Here is a 19,054-nt window from a genome sequence, read left to right as displayed (position 1 = left end):
AGATATCATCTGTGCCTGAACATCATTTTTGTAATACCATCCTCAGAAGAAAACTGATCCATAAGTAAGATGCCTTATTATTAAACACAATTATAAAACAAATTTGAGAATAAGCTCTATAAAATTTATCAAACAGCATTAAATATTTTATACTTAAAACAGTTGAACATATTTAAAAGAAGATTTAGGGGCATTTTATTTACATTTTACTAACAGTTAGCTTTATATTGACTTTTTCTTTTGTGTCTCATTTTATCATGTACTTGCTTGGTCTAGAGGTCTAAAAAACAGCAGACACATTTTATTTCAAACAACAGCATAGGTTAAAATGAGAAGCAAAATCATAATTGGCAAGATGCATAACAGATGACTGGCAGCTGCTTGCCTAGAAAGAGACCTACTGATCAGAACAGACCTGAAAGCCAGATGTAGGCACAGTTGGCAAGTTTTAAAAGTTAATTATTTTTGTCATAAAGAGGGTTCATACACATTTCTGCACATGGAAATTAAGTACTTTTAAGGGCCATTAATGAAAAAATTAAGGACCTATCGGTCCTCTAAGATCTGTGCATCTGTGCTTGAACATCATTTTTGTAATACCATCCTAAGAAGAAACTATTTTAAGTCTCAATAGTTGCAAACAATAAGTTTTACATTATTGGCTAATTTCCGTTTCTTTAAGCATCTTTTCTAATAGTCAGAAATTTATTTCAATAAACCAGTGTTCCCATTGGTTTCTACTTCCTTCATCTCCTAATTTTTCAGTCTCTTGACAATGCACCTATGAGGTTTTACTTGATCTGGTAAAAGTTAAACAGTCCAAAACTCCTGACAGACATAAAGCAAATTATTGCCATATCTGCAAGTAACTATAAAGTCAGATAAAGGTTTAAATAAATCTTCTTATTTAATCAGAACCTAGACCATAAAAGAACTCTCTTGTGTTAATAAAATCAACTACAACTTGTGATGATGTAACTAAACAGGAACAGTCAAATTCAAACTAAAAATGTAGACTAGTAGTCAAAGACTACACAATTTAATTTTGCTGACTCAGTAACTCTACCATTGTAAAAAATTCAAATGTCTAAGTCCAACGCAAAGATGAATAATTACAAATTATCAGATCTAGAATAAACTAATGCAGCATGTGAGCAGAAACACACTCTACAATCCAAAACTTCAGTTTAAATACTATTTAACTGATTTGCATTCTGGTGAGGAAAGAGACAGCAAAAGTTATAGTAAAGACTAAAATTATAAACAACTGGTTAACCCGGCAGAAGGCGCGCTCCCAACACTGACGTTGGAGATCGCACGGGGTGACAGCGTCACCCTAATCAGTTTCATTAGGAAAATGTGTTATATATTTTATAGAAATCATTTGATTATAAACAATAATTGCAATATTTCATTTAGAAACTATACTTCTTTACTTAAAAAACTTATTTCAATATTTAAGAAAAAAAAATCCCATTCAATATAAGTATATACCTAATCAGGAGTCAGAAACTAACATACACTTCTTTCAAACATAGGAAGAATGAATTTTACATGAGAAATTATCACATATTTTGCAAGAAATTGTAGTTTTATTGTCTTTGGATCTTGGACACGTAGCACGTCGGCCTTTGTCGAGCTTTGGTTTCTTTGATGGGCGTTCTTCTGATACACTAGAAGTCGCATTATCGATGCTTTCATGAACCACTTTAGGAAACATTGACATATTTTTTGTAATCTCTATGTAAGGCGCTGTATAAGAGATATAGCCAAATTTTTTAGGAATTTTCTACTATTTCCATATTGTAAGGGACAAGTCTTTGTTGGGAATAAAGCAACTCGGGTATTTATTGCAGTGACATTCAACACAGTAAAAGACGACCATCGGCCATCTGTTGGTTTTTCGAGATGTCGAATATAACGATAACATTTCATCAACTTTATCTACACCACCTTTTGTTGCATTATGAAAGTAAATTATTTCTGGTTTCTTCATATCATCACTTTTATCAATGGCATCATTGCAATGCATTGTAGATAACAAAACTACACATTTTGATTTTTTAGGCACATACGATACTATTGTCGAGTTCTTTTAGAACCCAAATATAGATAAATAACCGTTCCTAGTTTTTGTTTGGATGAACTTGGTGGGAATTTCAGCCTTGTTTCTGTTCAGGGTTCCTACAATAGTTAACTTCTTTGACAAAAGTTCTTTTGCTAGAGGATAACTCGTATACCAATTATCCATTGTTACATTTCTGCCCGAAGAAAGGGGTGCACAGGCGTTTTGTAATTTCAAATGAAGAACTTTCAACTCTAAAGGGACCTTCCGACTGTTGTCTTGCATATATCTCCATGTTATAGCTGCAGAAAGTTCTTGAATCTACTAAGGCAAATATTTTGATTCCATACTTTGATGGGTTGCTGGGTATATATTGACAAAAGGAACATTGCCCTCGAAATTTCTCTAATTTTTCTTTGATAGTAACATATTTACCAATAAGGTATATCTTTTGGCAATTTTCATTGAAATCTGTAAAAAATTCTCTCGCAGCCGCCAGTTTGTCTAATTTTTTTTCCGAGCTTCACGATTAGTCACATTGTCTAACCGTAGACACCTGAGAAGAAATTTAAATCTTGTGTTTCGTAAAATTGTAATGCCTGTTTCAATTTTCAGTAGCCCACAAATCTTGCGTATTTTTATGTGACGATTTATGCAAGCCGTACAGATGTAAAAGCCCAAAAAGTGCTCTAATTTCCACATCATTTGTCATAATATTTTTCCAATATAAATATTTGTACACTCTACAATGGATTGTATCATTTTAGCATTGAAAAACAATTCTCAACTTTGTAGAAGCTTCTTGATATTGCGTGCAGTTTCTTTTAATCCTGCTAAATGAGTTATTATAATTTGAGAAGACCTTTTTCACTTTTTGATTTGGTTTTCCATTCCGCCAAACTCTTATTTTTGCTAATAAAAATACTTTTTACTAAATCAGGATTTCCGTCGTCTTCATCATTCTGCTCAAATTTTCTTTCGCTGTTGTGAGAACTGTATATTTCTTTATCAGATTCATTTTTACTATCCTGATCAATTTCTCCTTCAGAAGACTCAACTTCATCTAATACAGTTCTCAAACGTTCCATCTCTTTTTCATGTTCGGTAAATTTACGTTTGTAAACCATTATCTATCAAATAATCCAACAGAACCACAACGGCAACACACGAGAGCACGAAGCTAAACTTCTACTAATGAAAAATTTTGAAGCAGTAACGGTCGCACGGGGTGACTCAGTCACCCCATTCCCTCATGGATTCCAAGAAACGATTGCTTCTCTCGCAGAAAAGAAAAACAAGCAAAAATAATAATACACATTCCAAGGGGAGTGTCAAACAGGAAGATACTAAAAGGATGATTCATTAAAATGAAATATTTCCGGTTAGGATTGTTGATTTTTGACGCATGGGGTGACTCTGTGCCCCGCACGACTTCTCCCAGGTTAATTTATATAATAATAACTATACATATCTTTAAAGAATAATTTTCTTTCTCTTTTTGTATACATTTTCTTTCTTCAGTATGTTTCCTCTTCATTTTAGGATTTTTGGATTTAATTAAAGATTTTCTGTTATTAAAAAAAAAATTGCATTTAGAATGTATAGAAGCTGCTAATTTTATTTCTTTAGTAATATGAACATTCATAATAAATATGAAGTAATATAGCATGGTCAGGGTCGGTTATAGAGCCGGTGTTTGCAGCATTTTTAGAATTTACTGACACACCGACTAACAAAATCTATAAATGGCAAAACTTTTAGAATTTAGGCCAGGCACTGGGAGCAGAATTCAGGAAGGCACTAAGCGACAGAATTTAAGACCCACAAAGATTGCATCAGGTGGGAAGATGCCTAACGCCGCCATTGACACATATAAGATGAATCTTTTAAATTGTCAGTTTTCAATTTCTTTATAAACAGAAAAAGTTTTTCTATAGATGCCTGTCCATGCGATAAGATTAGAAGCATTTTTTGATATTTTCCATACCTGTGTCTAGTGAAAAGAATAGAAAATAAAAAGAAGATAAACATGTTAAAAAAAGACTTAAAGAAAGTATCAGAAATAAAATATTCAAATCGTTTTCGTTGTCCTTCGAAAATTCTCCAAAAAATAAGAAATTCATCACAGATTTGCTGTAAAATACATCCATCATGAGTTAATACCATGAAAACATTTTTCATTTTGTTACATTTTTCTGGAATCTGCTAGAATTGTGGATCTCTAAATCTTGCCTTCTAAACCTTCCAAGTTGCAATGTCTAAAATCTTAAAGAAAAATTATCCCTATCAATTCTGTAACAACAAGAAGCCAGAAATATTTTGAAAAAAAAAGTGTAAAATTAATTTTATAGAGAAAACATGCATATTCTGAGACAATTACATGGGAAAACTCTTATCATGAAAAAATTAAAAAGAAGACATTTAATTAATTACATAGCTATTTTGCAAAGAATTGTTTCATAAATTGTGCTTAATAGCATTTTATAGTACATTGTTTATTTTTCAAGATTATTATTATAATCTGTATTGTATAAATTGTATAAGTCGCCAAAATGGAACATAATGTCTCTTTATAATATGATAGGGAAAAATAAAAATGCTTTATTTTAATAAAAAGAAGTTATAATTATTTTAATGTTATTTCTTAAATATAAATTTAATATATTAACATTATTTTAATGAAATTTATCAATGTTAAAAGCTTTTAAAAAAAAGTCCAAAAATTCCCAGATCGCCAATTAAAATTTTTCTATACAAATTTATCTTAAAATCACCAAAATGTTGATAAGTCTCCAAATTTAGAACCGTTTAATAAAAGAATTCACATCCCTCAAAGCGAAAAATTAGTTAAAAGCTCTTCATTAGAAGAAATGAAATAATTAAATCGATTCCAAAAAACCTAAGGACTTTTAAGGACTGTATGATACCTGACAAACTTGCCTAATATAAAAACTCTTCAATTAATTAATGTTTAATTATTTACATGCATGCATACCAAAAATGTGAACATCTAAATTAAGGAGAATGTCATGATAGATAACGAATGAGTAATTTTTAAAAAGTTGCAAAATAAGCCCAGTGGGAAAACTCAATGTAAAATATGCAGTCCTGAAAGTATTTTATTTTAAAGTAAAATATGAGATAAAACCTTCAACTTTTTATTGGTAGTAAAAAATCCATACATAGCTATGATTTATATGGGAGATCAAACAATTCTAAAAAAAGTAAGAGTGATGGAATTTTTTATGTGTCATAAAAAAAATTCTTACACTGGTATTTCTTAAATGAATTATAGTATTAAATTAAATCAATAATCAATATATCTGAATTTTTTGACTTTTCATCAGACAGCTAAACTGATGATTATACTATTGTAGTAAAGTCTAATTGAGTTCTGCTTCCCTAAAAAGGATGAAGAAAAATAATACTAAATCAATAAATTCAAAAACCATTCGTCTCAGTTTTTTTTTATCAACATTTCGATTGTTTTTGTTTCATTCTTTATATACAAACACATACTTTATAAGCATATAATACATCGAAATGCAAACCGTGAAACAAATTGCATGTCAAATGTTAAAGTGTTAAATATTTATCCCAAAGATGGTTTTTAAGTACAAATCTTCATTATTGGAGATGTGTCATTTAAAATTGGCATGAAGATTTGCTTAAAAGTGAAAAACTACCAAAAAAAGGAAGCATCAGATTCCAATCTATTATAAAAAGTTTTGCAGTGTATTCCAAGCAAATTTGTGATATTCTGCAAGGAAAAAAATTACATTGATAATATCCCAAAATAAAATTTCTAATACTGGAAATTATTAACTATTGGGGTTATTTATGATTTATTGCACATTTTTAAACTGATTTTTATAAGTACATTCTTTTTTAAATATATTTGTGCATTTAAAATATGGTAATATTAATTTCCTTTGTGTGCTTTTTCAACTCTATGGATTTAACGAACTTCCATTTTAACAATTTAAAATGCTAAAAGAGGGAGGGAGGGGAAAAACCTCAAGTATTTTGTAACTGCGGATGGGCATTATTTTCTTTTGATGAAACTAAAAGTTTAAAAATGAGAGTTTTAAAGTTTAGGTATAGCATTAAAAATTAGATTAATTTTAAAAGCATATTCAAAGACAAGTAATTTTCCTTTTCTTTTTCCCCCCACCAATGAATATTGGCCTGACTATCAGTCTACCTGAAAAAGGGAAACTATGTTTGTTCCGAAATTTCTCTAATCAGATGATAAACCCTAACCAAGGCCAGCACCAGAATCGGTGGTTGTGCTGGATGGCAGAATTTTTAGAATTTACAGAAGGATCAAGCAGCAAAACTTAGAGACGGCAAAACTTTTAGAATTCAAGGAAGTTACTGTGCAACAGAATTTAGGGAGGCAATGGATAAAGATTGCACCAGGCGGTAATGTGTCTAGCACCAGCCCTGACCATGCATGATTTTTTATAAAGTTCACACTGTCTGCTTAATTTCAAAAACAAACTTTATTTAAAATCATCAGCTAGATTTATTGCTGAATGATCAAAGTACAGACTAAATACATGTGTGCAAGATTATGAATGGTAGCAGTTTTGAATACAATCAAAAGTCGTTAATTCGGAATGATCTATAATTCGGACCTCAAAACTAAAAACTTTCTGCGCATGCGCCGCGTTGACACATGCGCATAGGCGTTTATGCGTGCACGTAAGACCTTTTACCACTGTGCATATGTGTGTGCGCAAGCGCAGAATACGTTTTCGCGTGCGTGTTCTATGTATAACGGATGGTATAAGCTAAAATTATCTAATTATCTATTTCAGTTAATGTTGATGATTGCGTTGTTCCTTAATTTTCGAATTGGATCCGGCTTATTATTTTTTTGCAGACTGTAAGAGCAATACTATAAAAGTAAACTTTCGATTATGTCAAATAGAATTTCCGATTCTGGAGCTCCCAAAGGATCATACAAAACGAAAGTATGTTTCGATGTCCATCAAACAAAATGTGGAATTGCTGCAAAAAATGGATAAAGACATGAAGAATGTGACAGATAGGTTAGTGAAAACGAAAAAATTTCGATTGACAAGTTAGTCGGTATTCTCGGCACAAAAATTAACGGGACTTGGAACAGCGGAACTTTGTAACTGAACAAGAAACTGTGTCTGTTTATAGAATTAAAGAGAAAGTATTATCACATAAAACAAAGCAACTTAAAACAACTTACACTGAAAGAAATGTTTAATAAAGTAAACAAATAAATATTAAGCTTTTTTTTTTTGTAAATTTTGATACCCTTTAGATTATAATTGTTCTTTATTGCATAAATTAAGGTTTCATATTTTTAATTTTAGAATTTCTGCATGCCATCTTACAAGATTTAAACTGATGATCTATAATCCGGAAAAATCGATAATCCGGAATCGCCGAAGTCCCGACGAGTCCGGATTAACGACTTTTGACTGTATTAAGAATCTTCATGATAAGAATCTCCAATATATGTGTTTTAATGGATGTACTGAAACAGTTTGAAAGGTACTCCCAAGGTAAGAATATAATGGCTTTCTGCAAAGCAAATTTAGATCTTTGAATAGTTCAAAAGAGGCAATCAAAATATAGTAATTGCAGTCAACAACTGGCAATCAATATTAATTTGAAGACATAATCTGTAAATGAAAGCTATCAGAAGAGGAAAAGTTTTGGTTGTTCACATGGCTGATGTTCAAGCATTTGTTCTTAAAATGCCATCACTGCTACACATATCCCCTGAATTCAAAGTATTGCAATACTGGATGGATGGTTTTCTTCAGAGATATGAACTGTTTCTAAGAAGATTGACAGCACTATTCAAACGGGAAGATACTGCAATTATTAAGTGTGCAATAACATTAGCAACTTTTTTAAATACCACTTCTCAAATATGATTGTTATTTATGAAACTAAAGTGTTCAGGGGCCAAAGATCTCAAATGACAATTGACCAGAGGGATGTACTGTTAATTTATATTTTCACTGTTTATGAAAGTGTACACTATTTTCATTTTGTCAGTTCATCTAGATGAAAAGAAAGGCTTACTTCTGATCTTAACTAAGGACAAGATTGAGCTTGTTTCAGGCATTCACATTCTTCAAACCAAAAAAGTACACAAAAGCAAGTTATAAGAAAGCAGATGCATTTAATGCTATCATTTATTTATAAGAGATAGTGAAAGAGTTCTGCTTGTTTATGACAATATTTAATCACTAAGACATAAAGGATATTCAGACAATATTTAACCCACTAAGACATAAAGGATATCTTCACAGAAAGAGATTAAATAATGATTCTGATAGAAATGACAGCCTATCCGAAGACTTATATTGGAGTAAACAAACCATTCATGGCCACTTGCATATGGAAAACAATGATTACATTGAACATAGAATTGAATTCCAATAAACAACCATTCAGGAGCCATTTATGCATAGAAACCCATGATTATACTTAACATAGAATGGGAAGAAATAATCATGGGTACTTTGCAAAGCACTGCATACAAGGGTGTGTCTTGGGTGAAGAATTCATGTGATAAAATCATTGACAGCTGAATTCTGAATACACTAAGAGCTGACTAAAGAAGCAAGAATTGCTTATTCAAGGAAAGCTTTATTGCTAGAATTTAGGGGCACGTTTTTTACAGGAAATGGAATTTTAAAAAAAAAATTGAAATTGAAATTTGAGGTTTGGAACTTTATGACAATGTTCCAGGAGATCCCCTGAAAAAATGCCCTACTTTGTCTTTAGAGTAAAAATTAATACCAAGTAAGACCAAATGTTATTTTTGAGGAAGCATGGTACTATCCAAATGGCCCTACCATAATTAGTTTAGATAAATGCATTTCTTGGATACCACATATTGACGATTAAAACGAAATATTTAAAACTTAATTATATTACTTATATCTACTTATTATTACCAGTTAGTACACTGTATTATGCACAAAGAACATATACTAGTGGGTGTATAGTGAAAATTTCACACTCAGTTTAAAGAAAAAAAAAATTGCTTCCATAACAACAGATGATCAATCTAATGCTTTTTCTTCTTCTTGTTAATTTGTATCACCAAACCAAAGTACTTTAATAAAAATGAAAATTTGTTATGATTCCTCACTAGCTGAAATTATTCCTCACTAGCTATTCAGTGCCCAAACAAAATCCCATATTTTATATATATATATATATATTTAGATTCAAGCATGATAAAAATTTGACAAATATAACACACTTATGACAGCTTTGATTTCTGTTACCTCAGTTGAACATGCATCACTTTGGCATACAATTTTTTCTTACTTTTTTTAATTGATTAGAGCAGCAGATAAGCTATAAAATTATATAAATTAGTCTAACCTATTATTATCTATATGACACTATTATTATATTCGAAACTTTAATACCAAATTTATTTTAATCTAATCTAGAAAACTGCATGCATTAAGGGGATAAAATATGAAAACTTTTTAAAAAAATTCAAATATGATAAGTTTATATGAAATCAGCTACTAATTATCATTATCAGAAATTTTTTTTTGGTGGGGGGCACTAGTTACAAAACCTATCTTTTAGAATAATGTATGTTTATTCAACATCGGAACAAAAGATGAATGGCATTTTTCCATAATGCAATTCTATCCCATGTAATACAGCTATGGTATATTATTTTTTAAATAATACATTACTCTTATTCATTATGAATTTAATATATTAATTAGTGCTTGATTACAACACAGATTATAATTTGTACTACTTTTATATATTTTGGAACAATGATACATTATTAACAACCCATTAAAGATGTTTATTGAGCTACCTTTGTAAAGAACTTCTGCGAAGGCTACCAGTTGTTTTCTGTGAAATATTTTGTTGAAATGAAGGCCATGCATCTTGGACTCCTTGTGGATGCCTTGGCACATTCTTTGGAGAGCATGAAAGAGGAGGAGAGGCTGATGAAACACTATTTCCAGACAATAAATGAGGAGACGTAGCTTCACTGTTTGAACGCATTACAGGCATATTTACAATTGGAATAGGACTAGAGCTACGACGTGAAGGAAGTTTTGGAGATCCAGATGGATGTAATGGGCTTCCACTTCTGGATCTCCTATGAGGTACAGGAGGTGTATTGGGAGGAGTTCTTGGGGGTGTAGCAGCATTGCCATTTGCTCTGCTTTCTCCTATTGCTTTTACAAGTTCTTTGACTGAAACACTTTGAAGTTCTGGAGGAATATCTTTTGATACAGAAATTCGGTGAAGATCAGAATTAGTTTTATGACTAGATTCCTCTTTTAACCACCTTTGGAGAGCAGCAACACGTCCACTACTGTTACCACTAGAGTTCTTTGTAAGATTATCTGATTCAGTTTTTTCTGATTCTATAAGTGTCTGCATAGAAACAGAAGGAGTTGAAACTAAAAATAGAAAGGAAATAATTTTTGATTAGATTACTATATACATTTTAAAATAACAGAGTATGAATTAATAAAATAATAAAGCATACCTGGTGATCCAAACACAAATGGGCTTGTAGAACCAGAAGATCCTCCTTCATGATCTGAAGTACCACTTCCAAATGTAAAAATTCCTAAAGATTAAATATAATCAATAGAAAATATTAGATACAAAAATATTTCACTTACCTTTACATTTCCTTCCTTACCAGCCTTTTAAAATGTATAACAATTTAATTAACAATATTGTTTTAAAATTACTCAAACCATTCAAACCTGCCATTTTCCTTAATAAATTATCATTCTTCTAATAATTTATAAATAATTTTTTTTAAAAATGCAAGAGAAACAGTTCACCAATATAACATTTTAAGACTTATTTCTATCAAAAACATATCAACTTAAAACTGTTATGTATGGCTAATCATATTGCACAAATTATACTAAAACTTCTCCCTTTTCATTATTTATACTAAAAATAAATATAATTTATTAATAAAAAATAACATACCCATTGATTGACCAAAGGAGCCAAAAGTCTGCCCTGAAACGGCAGAAGCAAAATCAAAGCCTCTTCCACCTGGACCGTTTGAGCCAAATATTGAGCCCTGCTCCGAAGAAAATTTAGCATTACTATGACTTCTATCTTCATCACTTTCTATATTATGTATTGCATCCATCTCATGTTGTAAATACATAATATCTGGAAGACTACGAACAAGTGTCCAAGCTTCACCATCCATATTAAAACAATATCGTTGCTTACTTTCCTTATCCAGTTTTACCCACATGCCATCAGAATTGGTTACCTTGAGGAAAAAAAAAAAAAAAAAAAAAATATATATATATATATATATATATATATAGTATATATATATTCCAGTATAAAAATTAAACTTATAACTAATAAGATTGCATATTACATTAAAATATTTGCCAAGGATAACAAAATTACTTTTATTGTTCTATTAATTTACTCTTCTTAAGCACGCCTAGAATATTCACACAGTTGTCTTTTAACGATAGTATATATATATTAACACTCCATCGGGCGCATTGACCTGACAGATACAGGCGTGTCAAAATCTCTGTTTTTGTCCCCTTAAACTTCTTATCACGACCTTGACCTTATCAGTATCTGTCCATCTGGCCACTCCCTCCTTTTGAATGCAGTAATGACCAGTTCAGTGTAGGAGTATTTCCTGTTTTTAAGCTTATTTGAAAATCTGTATCTGTCAGATACATGCGCCCGATAACGTTTGTTTCCTGAAGCTTTATGGAAGTATCGAGATTTCTTATAGATTTTTAATTTATTTTCCCCATGATAAGTGCTAAACGCTTTTTAGATTTGAATAATCAAAAAGACCTTGAACTAGTCCATAATATTCTGTTAGGGATGGAAATGAGGAATTAAATGCTGAAGAATTTGATAAAAATGATGATGAAAAAATGGATATTTTAGAAACATCTGAAGTGGATTCTGAGAGTATTGAAAGTGATTATAATGACTCAGAACTTAATGATGATGCTAACAATGGTGATTTTATTGCAAAAGCTCTAAACGGGCAAAATCGCTGGGAAGAAAAAATGTCACAGTTAGATCGCAGAATATTACCACCAAATTACCTGGAGTAATCGGAAATGCAAAAGGTATCAAAACTATATACAACTCTTGGAACTGCTTTTTTTTTTTTTTTTTTTCTGATGAAATATTGGAAATAATTGTGAAATACACTAAAAATACATTTCTATACTTTCTGATCTATTTAGTAGAGAAAGAGATGCAAGACTAACAGATATCATTGAAATAAAAGCATTTATAGGTTTACTTATATTAACTGCCGTTTTGCGAAGTAATCAACAAATTTTGGAAGAATTGTGGTCTATGATGGAATGGGTATTGAGACGGTAATGAGTCTGAAGCGATTTAAATTTCTTCTAAGATGCTGTAGATCTGATGATAAAGAGATGAGGAATGAGAGAAAGAAAACAGATAAATTAGCACCTATTAGAGAAATTTTTGAGAAATTTGTGGGAAAATGTAAGCGTAATTATTGCGTGGGACAAAATGTTGCAATAGATGAGAAATTAGAAGGTTTTAGAGGAAGATGCCTTTTCGCCAGTACATTTCATCAAAACCAAATAAATATTGCATTACAATTTTTGCCGCAGTTCATGCTAAAGTGCTTTATACATTGAATTTAGAAATATATGCCATAAAACAGCCCCCGAAGGTCTATTTAGTGTCAGTAGTTCCCCACTAGATGTTGTTCTGCGATTATTGGACCAATTTTCAACAGCGGTCGCAATATGACCGCAGATAATTGGTTTACCTCTATTGATGTTGTAAAAGCCCTAAAAGATAAAAACTTTCTTACGTTGGAACAATAAGAAATAATAAAAAAGAAATACCTCCCTGTTTTGTGAAATCTAAAGAAAAAGAAGTACATTCAAGCTTATTTGGTTTTTCTAAAAACTGCACTTTAGTTTCATACGTAGCGAAAAAAGGCAAAAATGTTTTGCTTGTATCAAGTATGCACTTGATGATGCTGTAGATGCAGACACTGGAGAGATGAAAAAAAGCCAGATATAATCACATTTTATAATGATACAAAATGCGGTGTTGAAGCTCTAGATAAGATATGTGGAACTTATAATTGCGCTCGCAATACAAGAAGATGGCCGATGATAGTATTTTATTCAATGCTAAATATTTCAGATATAAGCGGACTAGTTGTATTTTTGTGAAATCAGAATACTGTTCAGAACAGGAGAGAGTACAGTCAAAAGTCGTTAATCCGGACACCCATAATCCAGAGTGATCTATAATCTGACCTCAAAGCTACAAACTTTCTGCGCATGTGTCAATGCATGGATGTTCACTCATGTGCATAATACTTTTACACATGCGCGTTTGATGTATAACGGACGGTATAAGCTAAGCTAAAATTATCTAATTATGTATTTCAGTTAATGTTGCAGATTGCGTTGTTCCTTAATCTTCAAATTGGATCCAGCTTATTATTTTTTGCAGACAGTTAGAGCAATTTTATAAAAGTAAGCATGAACTTTCGATTACGTCAAATAGAATTTCCAATGCTAGAGCTGCCAAAGCAAAAGCATGTTTTGATGTCCATCAAACAAAAAGTGGAATTGCTGCAAAAAATGGATAAAGGCATATCCTTTGTTTCTCTAACCATTCCGAAATCTGTTTATCAATTTCACGCTGCTCTGCGGAAGGGGGGGATGTCACGGCGCGCAATGAACTGGAAGTTGATCAGTCAGCACTATCCTTATCTTCAGGACAGATGTTTTTATTTTATTCAGCTTATAATTCCTTACTAAATGTAGTATTTCCTCTCGATGTATTCCGTCTTTGATAAGATTTAAATCAAATTCCTCATCATTATAAATACCACGAATACACATCAAATAGTTTTCTGGTTGCAATTTTCTAATTTCGACTATGCGTAATGTATGCTTTATGCATGTGCGTGTTGAAAGAAATGTTTAATAAAGTAAACAAATAAATATTAACCTTTTTTTTTTTGTAAATTTTGATACCCTTTAGATCATAATTTCTCTTTATTTTATAAATTACGGTTTCATATTTTTAATTTTATAATTTCTGCATGCCATCTTACCAGATTTAAACTGATGATCTATAATCCGGAATCACTGAAGTCCTAACGAGTCTGGATTAAAGACTTTTGACTGTATTTGAAAATACTGGTGAAGGATTTAGTCAATGAAGAAGTTGTTAGGTGCATGACTAAAACCAATTTATCGAAGGATTTGCAAATGAAACTTCAAAGTTACAGACTAACTGCTGAAGAAGGAGAAAAAGCAAAGGTTCCCAATAACCAAAATAAATGCAAAAGGTGCTCTACATGTCAAACAAATAAGAAAAGTAGATTGACCCAATATTTCTGCATAAAATTTTTGTTTGGAACATGCAGAATGATGCGTCAAGAATGTTCAAATAAAAACCAAACGTAAATTTAGAATCGAATTAAAGTATAACTGATTTATTTTGTCATTTTATATTATGTACTTTTATGTGATATTAATTATTTGTGAACAACTGCCATATTTTTATTTTTTTTTCAACTGTATTAACATGTTTCATTGTGTGTGTTTTTAAATGGCATTTTAACCTGTGTGATTGTAAATAATAAATAAAAATATTAAAAAGTAAAAAAAAGAAAGAAAGGTCAGGTGTAAAAGCCTGGACCTAAAAATATAAGATTTAAAGTAATATAGATCACCAGAAAACCCTGACGGAGTGTTAACAAGCATCCACCATTCTACATCACACTGTACATGAAAATTTAAAACTTAACATATTCAAATTTTACCACGCAATTAAATGAACAAAAACTGCTGCACTTAAATTATTTAACTGAAAATCAATGTCAATAGAAATACAATAATTAAATATTTAAATTTTAAAACTTTTAGTTTATTATTCTTTACTAATTATGATTTATTATTATTTTATCACTTACTATCTATTGATTACTATTGTTCTTTATTGATCACAATATATTTTCGAAAAAGACAACTTTGTTTATCAGCCCATATTAAATTTAAAAATAATACAGTAAAGAAACTGCCTGAATTTGGATTACTATAACAATATACTTACTTCACTCTTTTCTCACAGAAAACAAGTTTACAATTTTGTTTCTTAAAATACTACCTTAAAGATGAATATTAGATTTTAAATGCTTTTTGCTGTCAAAATAATGAAACTAGTGTATTTTTCTGTTGACCATAAAAGCTGTCTACCATCAAACTATTGAAAGTTAGCAGACATCCTGTCAAAGTTGCACCAATATTTTTGCAGTTTCCAGAGATGCAATTCTATCTGCAACTCTCACGATAAAACATTTGTCAGTTTCTCTGCTCAACCCACCTAATAATCACTGCTGCAGAAGTATTCAACCCATCTAATAATCACTGCTGCAGAAGTATTCAACCCATCTAATAATCACTGCTGCAGAAGTATTCAATCCACTTTGTTTTTGCCAAAAAGGCTTTCATTAGTTTCTACTATTTTGTCAGCCCCTTTGACTTTACTAGAATCTCTATTTAGAATGCTATGAACACAAACTCCCTGCAAGTTATTGCTTCGATCTATTCTTGTTTGTTGGGCAATATGTAGCTGTTCTTTTCCCCACTCAATATGTAACTAATATCTAACTGTAAATGAATCAGAGTGTTATTATAAATGTGATTTTACAACCCCAAACTCATTCTCTCTCCCTCTCAAAATGCAAGGAAACATGCAGCAATAGCAGTTAATTTATAACATTGCTTATGAAAACAAAAAGTTTATCCAAAATTAAATAGGGATACATTAAACAAAAGTGCAAATGTCATGAGTATATTGTGATCTCATGCTTATGCATAATTGACACTATTATGCTTAAGCTGCTTGGTGACAGTTTTATGGTTGATGGGATAATATGTAAATACCAAAAGACACTATGCAGTGATTATTAAAATTAATAGTTAATTTCAAAATTTTATAACTAAAATAACTACTATAAAAGTTGCATCACTTATTCACTCTAGGACACAACATTTTCCTCAATAAAAAGAAATCTCTTTCCTGGATTAAATTTGGCACTATTTACAACAAAATCAATTTTTCCCAAAGTCAAAAACTTTATCTATATTAATAAAATGTAAACATCAACCTGTAAACTTGAAAAAATTCTCATGAAGGAAATCTACTAATAATATGAAAATTATTAATTCTATAAAGTAATCTCTCAGAAATATATTAGAAAGCATGAATGAGGTATTTCTCCCGCCTTCTTAGCATGCCTTCGTGGTATAGCGGTCTCCATGCTGAGCGCGTATACTTACTATTGTCAGCTCTGCCTTAGTTCTATTCCAGCTTAAGCCATCTTGCTAGCTGATCTTTAAATACCCATCATTAATTACTTGAGCCAAGTCTTAGATGAAGTTACCTAAATTTGAATTTAACTTCCAGTCTTATGATATTTTAAATACCCGCAAGAAGTGGAATTATATTTTGTAACACAAGTTGTGCCTTCAGTTCAGTTAAATACTTTGATAAAAAGGTTATTTTTCTTCTTATTATTTTTATCATTGCTTCAGACTAAAGCAATAATACACTTTTCAGTCTACTAGGGTTTGAAAGACAATTTGGGTTCCTATAGAAACAGAAACCTATAAACATTCATAGATAATCTGTTTAGAACAGCGATATCATGTGGAAGATTTCCTAAAGAAACTGCTTTCTATTACACAGGCAAGTGTCATGAAAACACCATATAATCAGCTCTTAATAAGTTTATGCAGCTAACTCATTCAACAGACAAGAATTTAATTGCAGATGAAATAAAAATGATCCAAACTTACCATTAATTGCCTTATTAAAATATTAGACAAAGAAATGCAAATATGGTCAAAAGTCTGTAAGTCGGGACTTCGGCGATTTCGGATTATCGGTTTTTCCGGATTATAGATCATCAATTTAAATCTGGTAAGATGGCATGCAGAAATTATAAAATTAAAAACATGAACCGTAATTTATGAAATAAAGAGCAATTATGATCTAAAGGGTATCAAAATTTACAAAAAAAAAAAAAAAAAAAAAAAAAAAAGCTTAACATTTATTTATTTACTTTATTAAACATTTCTTTCAACGCGCGCATGCATAAAGCATACATCACGCATAGTTGAAATTAGAAAGTTGCAACCAGAAAACTATTTGATGTGTATTCGTGATATTTATAATGACGAGGAATTTGATTTAAATCATATCTAAATAAGACAGATTACATCGAGATGAAATACTACATTTAGTAAGGAATTATAAGCCGAGTAAAATAAAAACATCTGCCCTGAAGATAAGGATAGTGCTGACAGATCAACTTCCAGTTCATTGTGCACGCTGCTACGTCCCCCCCTCGCAGAGCAGCATGAAATTGATAAGAAGATTTCGGAATGGTTAGAGAAACAAAGAATATCCCTTTATCGATTTTTTTTTGACGGACATCAAAACATGCTTTCACTTTGTAGATCCTTTGGCAGCTACAGAATCGGAAATTCTTTTTGATATAATCGAAAGTTCAAGCTTACTTTTATAAAATTGCTCTAACAGTCTGCAAAAAATAATAAGTCGGATCCAATTCAAAGATTAAGGAACAATGCAATCTGCAACATTAACTGAAATAGATAATTAGATAATTTTAGTTAGCTTATACTGTCCATTATACATTAAACATGCATGCATAAATGCAAATTTCTGCACGCATGTAGCTTTGAGGTCTGGATTATAGATCATTCCGGATTATGGACGTCCAGATTAAAGACTTTTGACTGTAATCAAATTATCAGATGTATGAAAACATCTTTGTCTGATGATGATGATAATAAGTAAATATGAATAAACAACTTAAGCATTATTTATCAGAAGCTTAAATGATGATGTCAAAATGCTCAAAAATAAAACCAATCAACTAAATGATAAAATTAAACCTTAAAGAAAATCATAAAAAACGCATTTATCTTAACAAAACAATTTATACTTACATCATCAACAGCACATATGGTATTTCCAAGAACTAACATGCCTACAGCTGATGCTTTCAAGCTCGGTCGACTGCGAACATTATGCCCAGATGCTCCACATTTCACAACATGATAAACACCAGGTCCTGTAATAAATTTTGATACTGAAATGCAGCACAACTATATACATAAATAAATAAATAAATAAATAAATATATAAAGACATAATCTCCATGATATAGAATGAACCTCGAACTGCAGAAAATTTCTCTCTTTGAACGTCTTCCCCAGGCTTCTTTTTCACTCCTTTTTCTTTGAAAAATTCAGTCAGCATGGATTTGGGCTCCTAAAAATAAAACAGTAAAACATCATTCTGTCCAGAAATTCAACTGGCTATGTGTATAAATTAAAGTGTTTATATCCTGCTAAAAATATTTAGTGAAACTTTGGTACACTAATGTCTCAATTAACAGATAAAATAAACTGGAGCATACCTCTTCTTAAAAATGACTCTGAAGAATAGAAGGCATTTCTGCATAGTCTTCAAATAATCAATAATTACCACATCCCTAGATTTGTTCTACTCGATAAAATAAAGCAAACAACTGGATGTTATGACACTAGTCAGAAAACCTATGTGTCGCTGCTGCAATTTATGTGAAACATATATCACCTCTGAATGAATACTCATCAAGATTTATCTGTAGCAAGTTTTGTGTTTCACCTATGTTAAAAATATTAGAGGCTATACAATTGCCCATCAAAAAGGTATATTATTTCATTAATTCTTCTATGGCGTTAATATGGATAAAAAAAGGCCGCACATCAGCTTGGGTATCTCTTACTGATTGAGTGTCCACAGTGATATAGATTACAAACTAAGTAACTGCTATTCATCAATGATATCCTTTTAGCATTCATAATGATCCGGCCCACCAGCGGCTGAGCG

At 31.1% G+C, this 19,054-nt stretch overlaps 1 protein-coding gene across 2 annotated transcripts in view; it reads right to left on the bottom strand.

Moving 5' to 3' along the window:
• Positions 1-19,054, bottom strand: part of hiw (MYC binding protein highwire) — a 256,065-nt gene that overhangs the window by 59,362 nt on the left and 177,649 nt on the right. For both annotated transcript variants that reach the window (XM_085813060.1, XM_085813059.1), the window contains exons 52-56: positions 18,355-18,451; positions 18,127-18,251; positions 11,066-11,363; positions 10,605-10,688; positions 9,918-10,515 (exon numbers count right to left, since the gene is read on the bottom strand). In XM_085813060.1, the coding sequence (XP_085669186.1) occupies positions 9,918-10,515; positions 10,605-10,688; positions 11,066-11,363; positions 18,127-18,251; positions 18,355-18,451 (1,202 nt within the window). The remainder of the gene's footprint in view (positions 1-9,917; positions 10,516-10,604; positions 10,689-11,065; positions 11,364-18,126; positions 18,252-18,354; positions 18,452-19,054) is intronic.

The sequence above is a fragment of the Stegodyphus dumicola genome, chromosome 3, assembly GCF_044657685.1.
Source record: "Stegodyphus dumicola isolate Sdum_Otavi_A_Nest chromosome 3, ASM4465768v1".
Taxonomy (NCBI): Eukaryota; Metazoa; Arthropoda; class Arachnida; order Araneae; family Eresidae; genus Stegodyphus; species Stegodyphus dumicola.
The sequence above is the reverse complement of the archived record's forward strand: the minus strand, read 5'-3'. Positions and strand labels throughout refer to the sequence as shown.